Source organism: Enoplosus armatus, chromosome 6 (genome assembly GCF_043641665.1).
Source record: "Enoplosus armatus isolate fEnoArm2 chromosome 6, fEnoArm2.hap1, whole genome shotgun sequence".
Classification (NCBI taxonomy): domain Eukaryota; kingdom Metazoa; phylum Chordata; class Actinopteri; order Centrarchiformes; family Enoplosidae; genus Enoplosus; species Enoplosus armatus.
This window is the reverse complement of record NC_092185.1, coordinates 15,329,730-15,346,034: the sequence shown is the minus strand read 5'-3', so window position 1 is coordinate 15,346,034 and position 16,305 is coordinate 15,329,730. Positions and strand designations below refer to the sequence as shown.

Here is a 16,305-nt window from a genome sequence, read left to right as displayed (position 1 = left end):
ATTTTATAATCACTATTGGTGCAGTTTAGGCCTTTTTAACTGTTGTTCTTCTACACCGTTTTCCAAGATAATACCCAACTCACGGTTAACTTACAAACCTGCAACCTTGCAAAATCAATAAACAATGTTTTCTGACCTTATTAAAACCCAATATGTAGAAGAGTTTTAAAATGGTAACCCTTCGTTGGCAGAAAGTGGGCTTGCACATTTGATGAAGGGGACGTCATATAAGTAATCATCAGATCTTGGAGAGGTAGAACTTCCTGTTTGACCTCTAATGAACAAACTGTTATACCTCAAATACTATACTCAAATAACAGAAATTCAAATAAAATAAAAGGGATTTGGGATGTATACTGCTGCATAACATTTACATGGTAACATGGTTCAATTTGTATTTACCCGTGTTTTACAGCTGGAGACCCAAAACAGAATTACTGTGTTATTTTCTGTTGCCGGCTTCTAAAGCATGTCATCAGTTTGAAAAAAAAAGTTATAAGCAAATCTCATAAATTAGGAAAAGTCATGAAATATTAAGCTGATAAAACCATGTTAAGTATGTTTTTTTAAGTGGTTTAAGGGGGCCCAGGGTCTCCAGTACCCCAAATACAAGATTATGGTTAAATGAAGCAAAGTCCAACAGAAAAGTAATTAAAAAAACAGCATTGTGTAACAGAAACAATTTGTCTTTCTTATTCTTTTAATAATCTTGTGGCCCCTCAGATATATCCTGGGATCCTGTGTGAGGTCCTGACCCCAATGTTGGGAACCACTATTTAATGTAGCTGACATGTTCACTGGTAGCTTTAGATATCAGTTTGTGGCTTTTGTTTTATTATACATCCATGAATCTTGACTTTGGCAACAGTTCAAGGGTGCTAAACCTTACGTTTAAAATATTGCAATATTTTTTGCTAATTTAAATCAGCAGCACAAAAGAACGGTTCAATTTTGATCCGCAAAAGCACAACAACTAGCACCAGCCAACTAAAAAATAATGAGCCTGGTGGGTTGACGATCCTTTATTACATAATGTTACTTCAGATCAGTGAGGTTTTCAGTTCACTGAAGGAGCCTTGTTGATTTGAATTGCTGGAGGGCTGGCTTAATAGCCTGCTGCACTTGATAAATAAACATTGTAGTCTGCTGGTTCACAGTAGTGTGTTAGTGTTATGCTTTATGACAGGAGGGAAATATTTTTAGTATTCCAAGATTTAAACAACACATTTTATTCCAGCCAACTAACAAACACTTTTAATTTCAAGCCAGTCTAGTCATAATAATCTGTATCCCTATATTAGGAGTAGAAGTAGAATTTTTATTTATTTTTATCATATATTACACCTATAATATCATACTCAGCATTGCGTTTGTATTTTACTCAACTTGTATTGGCATAATGTTATTGTAGGGATCTTTTATAACTATTATAGCTAATCCTCCTCATTGTCACTGCGTTTAATTTCACCAGTTCAGTCTATGCATCCCAGAGGTTCTCCAAAAAAAACACAATTTGTTTGCCACAGATGCTGATGCATTAGTTAGACTTGCTCATTTTCTGCTGAATATTTATAAAACACCTACATCAAGAACAACAAACCCACAGTGACGGAGTAACACCAGCACTAATAGGATGTTTTTGTGAAACTCAGAGAAACACTGCGGCTAAGTTATCGTCCAATTGCACCCAGTCTTTGAACTCCAATAAGATTTTTTGAATAAGTTAAAATCCTTTACTTTCACAAATGTTTTTTTCATGACACGTGTTGTGTTTGTGGAATCTGTTCAGGAGAAAGAGTCAGCAGGCAGAGAGGGAGTATGAGAAGGTGAAACACCAGCTTGAGAATCTGGAGGAGAGTGTACGGGACCGCTGCAAGAAAGAGTTCACAGGTACTAACAGTGCAGCTGTGCAAAAGCTCTGAAACGTTTCTAATGCCCCTCATAGGATCCATGTTTCTAAGAAGCTATAGCGGTAATGAAGTGCTTCATAGCTCTGATTACATTTCTTTGATGTATTATATTGCAGTGAATTGAATAAATTCTCTCGCTTAACATCATGTTATCATCATTATGAGAAGCAGTTTTGCAGTAAATGTAATGGAAAACAATCTTTCACTGCTGAAATAATTCTCCCGACAACGCTCTCCCTTCTCTGCCTCTCGCACAATAATGATTGAGACAGACGAGCAGCACACAAAAGCTGCTTATTAAAAAGGAACAAGTTATTATTTTCTTGTTTCCATCTCGCAGACTTGATGATCGAGATGGAGGACCACACCAACGAACTCAGCGAGGGGCGAATCCCCTTCCTTGACTACAAAACCTACACAGACCGCGTCTTCTTCCTGCCCTCTAAGGACGGTGCCAATGATGTGATGATCACTGGAAAGCTAGACATCCCAGAGGCTCGACGGGCCACAGTGACTCAGGCACTCAACCAGTTCTCCAACCTCCTGAACTCCAAGACCTTCCTCATTAATGTAATTATACTGCACATGGGATTTATCACTGAATGGTCATAGACCGATAGTGTCTATAAAGCAGTTGATGCAACTTCTTATACACATCTAGATTTCTTTTTAGCCATGCTAGGAGAAGCTCTCTTGGGATGTTAGAGTTGGTCAGTCCACCATTTTATTCCAGACTGAAATGTCTCAGCAACTATTGAATGGATTGCAATTGTTTATTAGACATTTGTGGTTGTAGATGATGTATCCTAATGACTTTCTTAAAAAGACCCTTGAAACATCAATCAGTCTATATTTAACCTCACAATAACTGTATTTGTTCACTTTATACATTATAGCATACAGTATACAGTAAAGACGTAAAATATAAGGCTGGTATGATTTTCTTCCTATTAATATTTGTCCAATTTGTGAAGCAGCACACTGTTAACATTGAACCACGTCCTTGAGCATATGCAGGGACATCTCTCTCATTTGGAGCTTCTCAGAAATAGAAAATACAGTTGTTGCGTGAATAAATCTGAATAAACTAAACTGGTCTTGTTCATCATAATGAAGGAGTATGCAACAATAATATAGCCCTTTTTATGTTGTTTTAACAGTTTTATATCAGGCGTTGGCTGCACAGGCAATCCTCCTAAAATGTAGCAGGATGAAATTCATCGTTGGTTTTGGTTTCTTCAGAGGATTTGCTGATAATAGTAGAAAGTTAAAATCGAGTCAGCCTTATCAGGTAAACTTTTATTTAACAAAATCACAAAAGTGGATTTACCTCCCACAATACCGATGGTGAACACTCCTCTACATCTCTGTTAGCTTTCAAAATCTGCCCTAACCACAGTCAATATACTGTCATGTCCTTTATATATATTCTAAATTATATATTCTTCAGGCTCTCTTCCCTTGATTTAAGGACTTTGTAATGCTTTAGTTAGTGTGGTGGAGTACAGTATTTGGAAGTGAGAAGCAGAAGACATAGGAGACGTGTGAAGATTCCCAATAATCCAATATTGCTGGCACAGAAACTGCCTCTGAGGTGTTAACTGCATATGTGTGGGTGACTCCTCTTCTACTAATTGGTATCTTTTCTTAGCCACAATATTTTGCAAGGCAGAACTGAATTTTACCTTGATAATTATTGTTTTCACAAACATTAGTGTTTTGATTATTTAAAAGCATATTATGTCGGATTTTCTTGTGTGCATATGTGGGCTTCATCAGGATGATTAATTTAGCTTGTCATTTGCCTGTTTCTTTGTTTGTGTGGTGGTTTGTTTGTAGTTTATCCGTACACTGGAGCGCAGTCATGACTTCAACGCAAGGGCCAAGGTGTATTTTGCTTCCCTGCTGACAGTGGCTCTGCATGGGAAACTGGAATACTACACCGACATTATGAGAACACTGCTGCTGGAGCTGATGGAGGAATATGTCCACAGCAAGAACCCTAAACTCATGCTGCGCAGGTGAGTGAGGAGCAACTCAGTGCTGCTGCTCAGTAGATACTGGTGCAGTCAGATACAATGCCATAAAGCCACTGCTTTGGTCTAGACTGTTTACTTTGGTCTAGACTGAAATATCTCAACAACTATTGTATGCATTGCCATGAAATTTTGTACATTCATGTTCCCAATAAGATGAATCCTACTGACTTTTCATTTAACACCACTGGCAGGTTGAAGTTTTCACTTACCCTGTGAAATAGCTCAACAGCTACAGGCTGAATTCATTCATGGTTCCCTGAGGTTATTCCTAATGATTCCTGGGTTGTAAAATATTTCATCAACTTTTGATGGATTGCCCTTCATGTCCCCCTCAGGATCAATTTTAATGACTTTGGTGATCCCTTAACTTTTCATTTAGTGCCATCATCAGGTAAATATTTACTTGGTTTGTGACCAAATACCTGCAAAACTACAGACATTCCCATCAGCCTCAGCTGTACTTTGTGTTTAGTGCTAATTAGCAAATGTTAGCATGATAACACGCTAAATTAAGATGGTGATCGATATTGTACTGTTAGATATCGGTATTAGCATTTAGTTCAAAGCACCAATGTCCCTGAGTATGTCCTCATGAAGCCACAAGCATGGCTGTAGACTTTTGCCCCTAGATGTCCTTATTTCTCAGCTCTGTAATCAGAATCACTCCATATCTAAACCCTGGCAGCAGTATCATTAACACTTTTAGGAGGACTGGGATTCACTTCAAGATGCAGTGGACTGTTTCATTCTGTTGCCATGTTTTCTGTTGAATTTTGCACTGACTACTGTAGTCCACTTTCAAGAGCCAGACTGCTGCTTGATCTATTCCAGTCATCCTCCTTCTGTTTCTCCTTCTGTTTTTTTTTTCCTCCTTGGAGTCCAAACACAAAGTGCTGGATGATTCTTCTTTCGCTTTTCCCCTTCATCATTTTCTTCATCTTCTTTTCCTATAGTTGTTGACCAATGGGTCGTAAACTAAAGATTACTTTTGGTCCATACGTTTTTTGATTGCCCTGAATACAAATTATATTGGATTTCTGCAAGTTGCTTTAGGGCCTAATCCTGAACAGATTTCTTAGTGGACATTTCTAATAAAAAAGCACATTCCTGCTAATGGTAATGGTATTTTTAGGAACTTGCAAAATACTGCGGATGTTCTCTGATATTGCCTAATATTAATTGCTCAATGGTTTCTTTCCTAGAGTTTACAGGCATTGGAGTCTGTAAACACTCAACTGACTAATTTGATTGAAGTAAATAGCCTTCAGAAAAGGATCTCTAATTTTAGTGGTCTTTGTTCTTTACCCTTTCCTTCACTGCAATGATCATGTCAAGGTCACATCATCCACTCCCCTCCCTCAGCAGGACCCACTTGTCTGATAGTACAGTCGCTCATCGTTGCTGGGAGGGGGTTATGTGATCTGAACTGTGTGCTGTGCCCAGGCACGCTGTGACTGGCTGTTATGCAAGTACACATCTTAATTATCCCCCAATGGAGAGGCTCATTATGCTGATTAGGCCATTGTGCCAATGCAAGCCTCCTTATATACAAGATATCTAATTAGGCATGCTAGCAACAAACAACGGGCGCCACCAGTGGATATCTGACATTAGGATGGGCGATCCGTCAAGTGACCACTGACTTGAGTTTTGAATTAAAATATCTTGACACTGTCAAGCTGTGCAGAAATCTCCCTTGTTGACATTTTGTGGATGCACCAACATGAGCTCACAGAAAACAATGTAGTCATTGTTTCTCAGGGGTTCTTATCTACCTACATGGATTTAGAATTTAAGTGGCATGACGTGAAAATACGAATAAAATCAGTCAATTGTCTTTCTCGGATTTCCTAATCAAATGTTATGTCTGCACTACTTCTTAACACACAGCATTAATACACCAAAATGATGCTAAAAACTGCTCTTCTAATGTATTCTCAGATCAGAGACTGTGGTGGAACGGATGCTGTGTAACTGGATGTCTATCTGCCTTTACCAGTTTTTGAAGGTAACATTTTAGGTCACTTAAAATGTATCAAATATGTGATATCTTTTTTTTTAAGCTCTAGTCAAAGGGAGTCTTAACATTTGAGATTTGTCTTTTTTTTGATGTACTAAATTGCTAATATAGAAAATGTGTATAATGACTACAGCATTAAACTGTGGGCTCAGTGCATGGATTTCGCAATTTCTTTCATTAACGCTCGGTATTGGTAATGTGCATTTATCTGTCTTCTAAACTGCTAATCAACAATTAGCTTCTTGACAACAGCTGAGACAACTTCTAAATCGCTTTGTGTGTGTGTGTGTACCAGGACTCTGCAGGCGAGCCCTTGTACAAACTGTTCCGAGCCATCAAGCACCAGATCGAGAAAGGGCCTGTGGACGCCAGAGTGAAGAAAGCCAAGTACACTCTCAACGACACGGGGCTGTTGGGCGACGATGTAGAGTACTCTGTCCTGGTGAGATGGACTGAAACAAACACACACAAACACAGACAAACAAAAAGACCCCACACAACAAACGCATACAAACTCGGTGTCAGAAAAACTGCACACACTGATTTGAGATTGCATGGTGTTTTGTGACTGGTGAGCAACACACACACAAACAGCAGTTGCCATGGTAACCACCAAAAACCCCACAGGCGACTGCCCGCTTTTGTGTGACATCCATTTTCAGTGTCAATGTTCTCGGCTTGAAAACAACACAGGCAACACATTCCAATATAGCAGTGAAATGCATAGCTTTGGTGAAAGTACTACAAGTCGGTGTAGAGTACGAGCCACGTCTACAAACCCTCCTCGACCTTCCAACCTACACCTGCTCTGTATCCATTTGGGCAGCTTTATTTTTTTTCGAGAGTCAGGAAAAGCCTGTGTGTCTCGCTTTGGTATTGTGTTTCAATAATGGAAGCTAATGTGAACACAGCTGTTTTCTGTTAAAGTCAGCACAAATAAAAAGACCCATGGGTAATGGCGTTGTCGAGGACAATTATCAAATTAGCCTGAATTACACGTCTCCTGCCGTGATGGATCGCCTTCTGTGATTGAATTACAGAGGGAGAAAAACGCGTTGAGCTAGATATCACAGACAGACGCAGAGTTTCCTTTTGCTTTAATTCACAGCGTGCTCTTCCCATTCACCTAAAATGCAGACGGGCTTATGAGGTTCTTATTGCAATTGCATCACCTGCCCCCCTGTTTGAACCTGTCGAGTGGTCAGTTAGTTATTTCTGACAGAGTGACTGAGTGTGGGAGGCGAGGTGGGTCAGAGTTTGCTCCCGCTGAGTCTTGGTCATTAGCTGGCCAAGGTGACAGGAGTCCTCTCAGGTGTCACAGCAGTGTATGTGTGTGTGTGTGTGTATGTATGTGTGCCTACAGAAGCCCAGTTGCCATGACCACAACATCCCGACAGAGGGACTTGGTGTGTGGGTGTGCGTTTGTGGGTGGGTGGCTGGGTGCTCTGGCCATGTTTGAATATTTCAGCATATTTGTCATTTGTGCACGTACGTGCACATGTTCTGCACATGGTATTATCACATGGGCTTATGGACCACATGTGTGTTTTTTGTGTGTATGATTGACAGACCCTGCAAGTGCTGGTGCAGGGCGAGGGCCCAGATGTGACGCCCGTCAAGGTGCTGAACTGTGACACCATCTCGCAGGTGAAAGAGAAGATCATAGAGCAGGTGTACAGGAACCTGCCGTACTCCCAGCGGCCCAAGGTCGACAGTGTCACGCTGGGTGAGTAAATGAGGGCCACCTAAGAGGATGAGTTGAAGCAGAAAACGTCTAATAATGATGAATAATGTAAGGATTACGGGGAGGGGCGAGGATGTCAAAATGGAGAAGCTATTTCCGTCTTGACTGAAATACATTTTTAATTAAATCAGAATGCATTTGTCTAAATAAGCAATTGATTATTTATTTCATTTTAATTTCATTTAGCAGATAATTTTGATGATCCCTCTCTCTCATTGTGTCTCCATTTATGGAATAAAAAAAGCTTCACCAAGGTTGAGAAGTTATTCAGTGTCGGCAACATGAAAAAAAAACCAAAGTTTTACTTGCTACTGTAGTCAGAAACCATGGGGACTGACTTGAAAGGCTAAAGCTCTATAGACATTTTCTAACATCAAAGCCATTTTTTATTCCCACGCATGCTGTAGATCTCATCCTTTATACATTTTAGATAAGCAGAGATCCGTCTTCTTCCATGGTGAATCAGAAAGATAACCCCCTTATATTTGGTGGTACTTGTAAATGAATCATATGTCGCAGATGGTGTTGAGCGCAGGTCTGCAGTGGTGTTGGGTTTTTCTAAATTGAAAAGGGTTGGGGTGCAAATCACAGTTTAGAATTAGATTTGAATAATTCAAGAAAATACTGATGTGTCACTTCCTCACCCAAAATTAACTCAAGTGTGTCACTAAATCCCAGGAGAGGGAGCCGGGCAGACAGTAGGATGAGGTAGCTGGATTTATTTAATACCACTTTATTACAGGGTAACCTCAGGGTAACCGTGACCCATGATGAAATAAAGGCAATTGGTATTGAAAAAAAAAAGTATATGGTGACAATCTTCCAAACACTGCAGTACACCTCCACCTTCATTTCAGCTTTGTCTGACTTCCTCTTCCTGCCTTCACCACAGAGTGGCGCCCGGGCTCAACGGGGCAGATTTTGTCAGATCTGGACTTGACTTCCCAGAAAGAGGGCAGGTGGAAACGCATCAACACGCTGGCACACTACAACGTGAGTACTGACAAAATTGATGAAACATATCAGAAAATAGGAAGACTGAAAATAGCATAGGACGTGAGGAGGCAGAGAGGAAGTAAATAGCTGTATGTGGGCGTGTGGATGTGAATGGGGTTGCCTGTTTTCACACCATTTCAGTCAGAGGCTGAGCTGTACATCTTGTGTCACAGTGCACATTTGCAGACATCATATGATTTTTAGATTGATACTCTTGTAGGCTTTTTACAAGTTTAATCAATCAAATCAATGTGCAGACATGTAAATGTGCAAAAACATGTTTTTTCCGACTTGCATGGTGATAACAACATGCCAACATTTATTAAAATAATCTGGCAGTCTACTGTGAACTCGCTTTTTGGCAAAAATAAATTCCCTGATGATCTTAGAAGGGACTTTCAGATGGTAAAAGGTTTTTAGAGAGCCCTTAGTTATAATTGATCATTGATTATAATAGTGTATCAAATGACCATGTGAAAGGTATTGCTTGTAGTGATGAAACTACAGAGAACTATCACTTGAATTTGCAGCTCCCTTCAGCTTGATGGAGCGTTTATAGTGAGTTTACTGTTTTGATTCACTCTCACCACTCTCATAGAGTCATTTTCAGCTGTAGCAGGCAGCTGTTTCCAGTGAAGAAGCTCTAATAAACCCAGTGTACACTACCCAGACACAGTTAGAGACAAGCTGGTGAACATAGTGGAGCGTTTAGCAGCTAAAGAGCCAAATATTTCCTTCAGGTGTTGGTAGAGGCCAAAGACAGAGCTAAAAGAGAGTGAATATTGTATTTACATTTGCAAGGTGGCCAGAAAAACACCTTCAAATTAATGATAATGTTGCTCTGTAACTGCTGGATGTGTAAATAAGCAACTGTTTGCTAAAAGGTGATTAAATGTTACTGTTCACAACTTGTTCACACTGCCCCTAAGTGACCAAAAGAAATGATTGCAAGTTTATTAACATTATGGAATGAGCTCTTGTATCTTGAGTGACTTTGTGCAAAGGTAAAGCTGTTTGTGTCTATAACTCAAACATACAAGAAATCACTGTACAGCCATTTTCCTTCCTTTGCCTTCATCTGTTTGGCAACATGCCTACAATTTTTAATTTCTCGTCACCAGCCACTGGTAAGTACCTGGTCTCAGTTTGCTTTTGTCAGCTCTCAGTGGCGACAGAACGCCACTAAATCTTGTTGGCACTGTATTGATCCTCGGAAAATAAAGGTCACTCACAAATATCCCCTACTGGTCCTGTTTTTCGTTCACTTTAATTCCCCTCTTTCACCGGTACTCCTCTTCCTTTCATCCCACCCGCCGATGTCTCTCAGTTGTTCTTAGAGGACAGCCTTGCTGCCATAGATTCATTGGCTGTGTCAGAGTAGTGCTAATCACAGTATTTGTGGGGTCAATAAAGGGTTGACGCCAAAGAAAATGGCCTGTAAATACCCCAATAAAGACCCATTGTTGCTGTCCACTCAATCGCATTGATTATGAATTAGTTCTGGGGCACTAAAAGAGACTGCTGACCTCACTTCACACATCTTGAATTTAAAAGGTATTGTGACTCTGTATGCATTGTTGTGTGTTTTTCTGTCTAACAAAAGACTGTTGTGTGCATTCCAGGTGCGGGATAATGCCACATTAGTCTTGTCTAGAGCGTTTCACACTCAGCAGAACTATGACCAGAACCAGGAAAACCACGAAGAGCGTACGTGTCTCTAAATACACACACACACACACACTGTACACGTAAACACACACTTGTTTAACCCAAACGAGCACAGATCCGATGTGCACTTGAGAATATAATGCTTGCCTTTGTTTCTTTTCCCCAGGGCTTTTGTCAACATCCCTGCTCTCATTTAACATGCTAATACATGTCATTTTATGTATAGCACACTATTAGATTATGCTGAAATAATATGCACTTTTATCTTCTGTCTTTTTATGTGCCTTTCAGAATAGCTGATTGTTTAGCATTTCTGCTTGGATATTCTCTCTGCAGTCATATTCAGTTGACAAACACCCTCCCTTTTTTATAATCTAAATATATGTTATGTGAGAGGGTGCATGAATAAATAAGGAGTAGAGTCATTAGAAGAAAGCTTATAGCGTTGTTTTTCCTCAATAGGAAATGCTCTGTTGGACGATGACAAGGTGTTTCACTTGGTGAGGCCAGCAGACGAACTGGATGAGATCAAATCTAAACGAGGAAGCATAAAGGACAAGTCGATGACCAAAGCCATTACAGAGATCTATCTAACACGACTCCTTTCTGTCAAGGTACAAAGATATTTGTTAAGTAGTTATCTAATACTCTGACTCTGGCAAATAGCAATTTTTGATTTTCCGGGAATGATTTTCAGTTAAAAAGCCAACTTTAATTGATGGCCTCTAGGTTTGGATAGGGCAGAAAATGCTGAAATACTCCCAGAAAAGCCTGAATATAGATCTACATGCCTCTATGTCTCAGGGCTTTGATATTTCTGGCTCTCCTCTCTGTCTCTTCCTTGTCTCACATTATTTGTGGCCACTTTCAGGGAACACTGCAGCAGTTTGTGGATGACTTCTTCCGCAGCGTGCTGTGCTCCGGGGCAGTTGTGCCACCGGCTGTCAAATATTTCTTTGACTTCCTGGATGAGCAGGCGCTGAAACACAACAATGTGGATGAGGAGACCATCCATATCTGGAAGACTAATAGGTAAAAGTACTGCAAGCCTACAGACTCTGATAGTCACTGTCAAAGTTTAATTTGTTTGTAATTAGTTTTGGAAAAAGTACCTCAGTGAATCTGAGGGGTTGTGAGGTGATTAAGGGGGTACAAAAGAAGAACAAAATAGATTCTGCCACACAAATTTGCCCCAATTTTTTTTTGACTATTCTCCAATCTTTGCTTTTATTTGATTATATATATTTTTTGAATCTTTATTGTTAAAAAAAAAAAATGCAACATCAAACAATGACAGTAACAAAAAAACACCAGCAAAAACCAGTTTTGGGAAATTCATTCATATTTTTTCCATAATTTATTTGCAGCTTGGTTCTGATTGTGTAATATCGATTTTTCCAATTGTCTTCCCACTGTGCTCCTTGTAGTCTGAAGATATGTGTCAGTTTTTCCATTAAGATGATTTCTTCAACAATCATTAACCACTGGTCTTTTGTCAGGGGAGCTACCTTCCCCCAGTTCCTCATAATAGCTTTTTTACTGGCTATTAACTGTATTTTAACCTGTCGCTTTCCATTACACACAGAGACCTTATATCCTAGTACTTGTTGTAACCCTTTACATACCATTTCCCAAAATATAATTATTTTCTAAATTCTCCCAAAAATATGTAATCTATGTAACTGCTTACTTTTCACCTTCGGTGTGATAAAGAAACAAATCTGATTTTTCTAGAATTCCCTTTATGTCCATGAATTGGTGACTGTATTGTATGTCACCAGCATGTTTTGCCAATCATTGTCTGGAACAATATTATGCTATCTCTCCCATTTATCCTTTGAAATATTGAATAATTTTACCTCTTTGGGCCTCTAACAGTTACTTAAATGAAATCATCTGAGAAGTTTAGAGCGGAAATGGAACTGCTAACAACTCAGACATTTTGCTTTTTTGGGTCTCAAGCCAAAAGGTTTGGGAACCACTGGTTTAATTTTTGATATAGTTTATCAAATGTTTTTGAATGCATAAAGTGGTAAAGTGAAGCAAGTAAAGTGCCTCAAATGTGTATTTAAGTGCAATCCATGAGTTAATGGACTTAGTTACTTTCCACCAGTCACTAGCAGACAAAGACACACAAACGCACCGACTGTCCCGCTGCCTGAGATACAGTAACTCTCCAAGAAATAAAACTTACTTATCCAAGAAAGAGCTGAATACAAATGCGCAATTTCAGCTCACTTAGTTTGCATTTGCAATCCCCCTGCTCCCATGTGACATTTAAGTGCATAAATTAGTGTCACGTCGGCTAAGGCTCAAGCATACAAGACGACGTGTTGCATGTAGATGCCAGTGATTGACGTAAGGCTGGCAAGAGAGCACCCACACAAGGACAGGAGATGAGCGATTTAATTACTTACTACACTCTACACCACATTCTGCATCCACCCGTTCTGTTTATCAAATCAACTGAGGGCCATGTATTAAATATGAATGTGTGTATGAGGCACAACAACAAACAAACATGGTAATTATGTCCCAAGCTAATTTAATTCTGTGATTATAGCAACATTGCTATTTTTATGCTTCTATTGTGTTCTCACTGCAGCCTTCCCTGGAGATATTGCCAAACCAGTATGAATTTTACACGGTGTGCGTTTCATGTCTCAGATGGCGGGGCATTCACACTGATCAGGGAGGAGAATTTTTTGGAAACTACTGTATTTTTCTTTTGAATTCACAAGCTGACACAGGGTTGGAAAGAAGTGTATTGAGCCTGTTCAGAAGGGAAATTAGTGAGAGTACTCGAGCATTACGTTATGTAGTCTGTGCTTTAGGTTGTTAAGCTGCACACAACTTGAAAGGTCAAAGTTTTGATGTACTTTAGCATTTCTAATCGCTATTTGTTAGAGTAGACAAGCATCATTGACTGTTGCTTGGCGTAGATCCCTTTTCTTATTAAGAAAAAAGTCTTGCGAGGTTATTTTTTTCTCCTTTTCACTGAACAGCAATAGTTCTCAGAGAGGTCAGTATCATATAAAATGACAGTCGAGGGTATTGTTCTGAATCAACTGACACCTACAAGAAAGGCTTTTCTCCATCCCTGCTATTATCTTGTACTGCACTCAATTGCACCTCAGGCAAGTGCTCTCACACATGAAATGCCTCCCTGACTCAAATGAATTCATAGATGTAATATGGTTGATGAGATTTTCCCCTATTCTGAAGCAATAATAATGATAACAACAGCGATGATGGACCGCTTTGTTGCCCTCCCCCCCTGTGCAGCCTTCCTCTGCGGTTCTGGGTGAACATCCTCAAGAATCCCCACTTCACCTTTGACGTCCACGTGTCTGAAGTGGTGGACGCCTCGCTCTCCGTCATCGCCCAGACCTTCATGGACGCCTGCACCAAGAGCGAGCACAAACTCAGCCGGGTGAGTGGAAACAGGAAGGAGGAAGAAGAGAAGAGGGTGGTTGGAGGGGGGAGTGAGGTGAAAGAACAAGAGGGAAGATGGCAGAAAAGACAAAGAAGATTAGAACGAAGTGGATTACATGAGAAGTAAAGAGGAGTGAGAAGAGGAATGTCAAACAAAAGTGCCAATGTTTTCACTCCTGTTTCCACTTTTTGTCTCAAGGACTCTCCAAGTAACAAACTACTCTATGCAAAGGAGATCTCCACCTATAAGAAGATGGTTGACGAGTAAGTCCTGTAATAATCTTTCGATCTGTTGTTTACATGTCAGTTTAAAATGCTTCTTGCAAAAGATTATTCAATAACAATCAACACAGTGATTACCACCTCTCTTGTGTGTGTGTGTGTGTGTGTGTGTGTGTGTGTGTGTGTGTGTGTGTGTGTGTGTGTGTGTGTTTAGTTACTACAAGGGCATCAGGCAGATGGTTCCCGTCAGTGACCAGGACATGAACACTCATCTGGCAGAGGTGTCACGGGTGAGAAACACAGCTGTCATTTTCGGTGCCACCTAGATTACTTTGCTATTAAAGTTATAATCCTTAAGATTTCAGTCATTTCACGACACCTGTGGTTACCTTGGTAACAGCAAGTGAGGTTCAACAACAGCAGCTACTGAGTCAGAAATACAACAGAAAGAGCAACTGGTGTATGAGTTTACAGCAAATGTACATTTGGTAACAGGAGTTTGTGGAGGTGTGCGTTTGCATTCATCTTTTTTTATGTGCATTTTTAATGTGTGCATAAAAGAACCTGAGTGGAAACGCCAGGAATTTGGAAAAAAGTCAAAATATTGACAAAGTTTTTTAGCTTGGCTGAGGGGGAAAAGTTGTGTATCGATAATGCGATAAAGTGCAATGGAAGTAGCGAATAATGGGGCTCTTTTAATTACGTTATCTCATTGCAACCTTTTTTCTGTAATAGTTTAATGGCACCTGACTGTAGAATTAGCTCCACCAACTGTATCTCAATGAACCAACTCCTAATATTCAGTTGTAACGTTGCAGAAACCTGAAATGCTGATTAATTCACATTTTCTTCAGTCTGGAAAGTTTGTTAAATTTTGCACTAAATTAGGATGGAAACTTGACTTCTGTGGCTGGTCATTGTTGTTTCTGTACTCCCTGCAACATCCACAAGCCACCCCAAATTCCTCCAGTTGAATGCTTTTAATGTGAACAATTGGAGTAGTATTGAGTATTCGGTTTGCATTAGCAGTAACTTAATACAGCTCTAATTACAGATGTAGGAGAGTGAACAGTAAACAGTGAGGCTGATATCAGTGAGATGAAATTACAAACAGTAACACAGGATTACATAATGCATGCCTAGTTTCCTTTGAATCCCTCGTGTGTAGATTAACCACGGGAATAGCAGGCTCACTGACACTTCTACATAGAGAGGTAATTTCTGAATGTAAATACATCGAGTGCAGACCATGAATAAAAAAATCATGTTTTATTTCATGAAAATCTAATGGATTATAACTTTAATATCTGATGGTTGATACTACTACTACTACTACTACTACTAATAATAATAATAATAATAATAATAATAATAATAACAGTAGCTTACCTCTTTGCAAAGGTTTGTTTGTTTGCTTGTGTATTGCCTCGCCAAGTAAGAGTTATTTATAAATGTACTGTTTATTGCTCATTCAACTCTCTGCTGTTTATGGTTTAGTTACATTTTCTCTTTAACCTTTAAATTGTCATTTATGTTCTCCAGTCTCACACAGACAAACTGAACACACAAGTGGCTCTCCATCAGCTTTACCAGTACGCCAGCAAATACTATGATGGGGTAAGAGGCCCTTCTCTTTCCTATCGCACCCAAAGGAGGCTATTCCACTGAACGCACTACTGCCCACTATATTATTGCTTTTCCTTTTTTCTCTCTTCACTCTTGATATACCAGAAGAGTGATTGTATGAAATTTTAATTGAAAGCATTTCTGTGGGATGTGAATTGGAAAATTGCTCTGGGAATTGATTTTTAAGCGTCCATTGTGCATTGCCACTTGAGGTCATGAAAAGGGGGGATAAACAAAACCTAATGAACAAGTTGGATAAACAAATGGGGCTGTCAGTCTCCCCCTAAGTGGGGCTCACAAACAATAACAGCTCATATGACGTGACTGTTGATGTCAAATAACACCATCCTCTCCTCCCACTCTCCTCCCTTTTTCCTCCTCTTTGTCCTGCGCTCATTCTCCGTCCATCTCGTCTGTCCTTGTTTCTTCGCTTTTCCGACATTCCTCTTTTGTCCTCTTCTTCCTCTTTGCTTATTATTTCCGACTTCTCCCTCATTCTCCTCCATTTATGTCGTTCTCACCTTCCCTCCCTCCTTTCAGATCATCACATCCCTAGACGAGGACCCAGCTGCCCAGAGTAAACAGCTGACCCTGCGGCTCCAGCAGATAGCAGCCGCCCTGGAAAACAAAGTGACTGATCTCTAA

At 39.9% G+C, this 16,305-nt stretch overlaps 1 protein-coding gene across 1 annotated transcript in view; it reads left to right on the top strand.

The window, feature by feature from the left end:
• The window catches only part of plxnb2b (plexin b2b), a 40,054-nt gene extending 23,749 nt beyond the window's left edge, over nt 1-16,305 (top strand). Inside the window, exons 21-35 of the mRNA XM_070907785.1 lie at nt 1,790-1,890; nt 2,251-2,480; nt 3,750-3,931; nt 5,891-5,957; nt 6,265-6,411; nt 7,539-7,695; nt 8,606-8,706; nt 10,332-10,416; nt 10,840-10,991; nt 11,249-11,409; nt 13,663-13,810; nt 14,012-14,076; nt 14,249-14,324; nt 15,577-15,651; nt 16,201-16,305. Coding sequence (XP_070763886.1) covers nt 1,790-1,890; nt 2,251-2,480; nt 3,750-3,931; nt 5,891-5,957; nt 6,265-6,411; nt 7,539-7,695; nt 8,606-8,706; nt 10,332-10,416; nt 10,840-10,991; nt 11,249-11,409; nt 13,663-13,810; nt 14,012-14,076; nt 14,249-14,324; nt 15,577-15,651; nt 16,201-16,305 — 1,852 coding nt within the window. The remainder of the gene's footprint in view (nt 1-1,789; nt 1,891-2,250; nt 2,481-3,749; nt 3,932-5,890; nt 5,958-6,264; nt 6,412-7,538; nt 7,696-8,605; nt 8,707-10,331; nt 10,417-10,839; nt 10,992-11,248; nt 11,410-13,662; nt 13,811-14,011; nt 14,077-14,248; nt 14,325-15,576; nt 15,652-16,200) is intronic.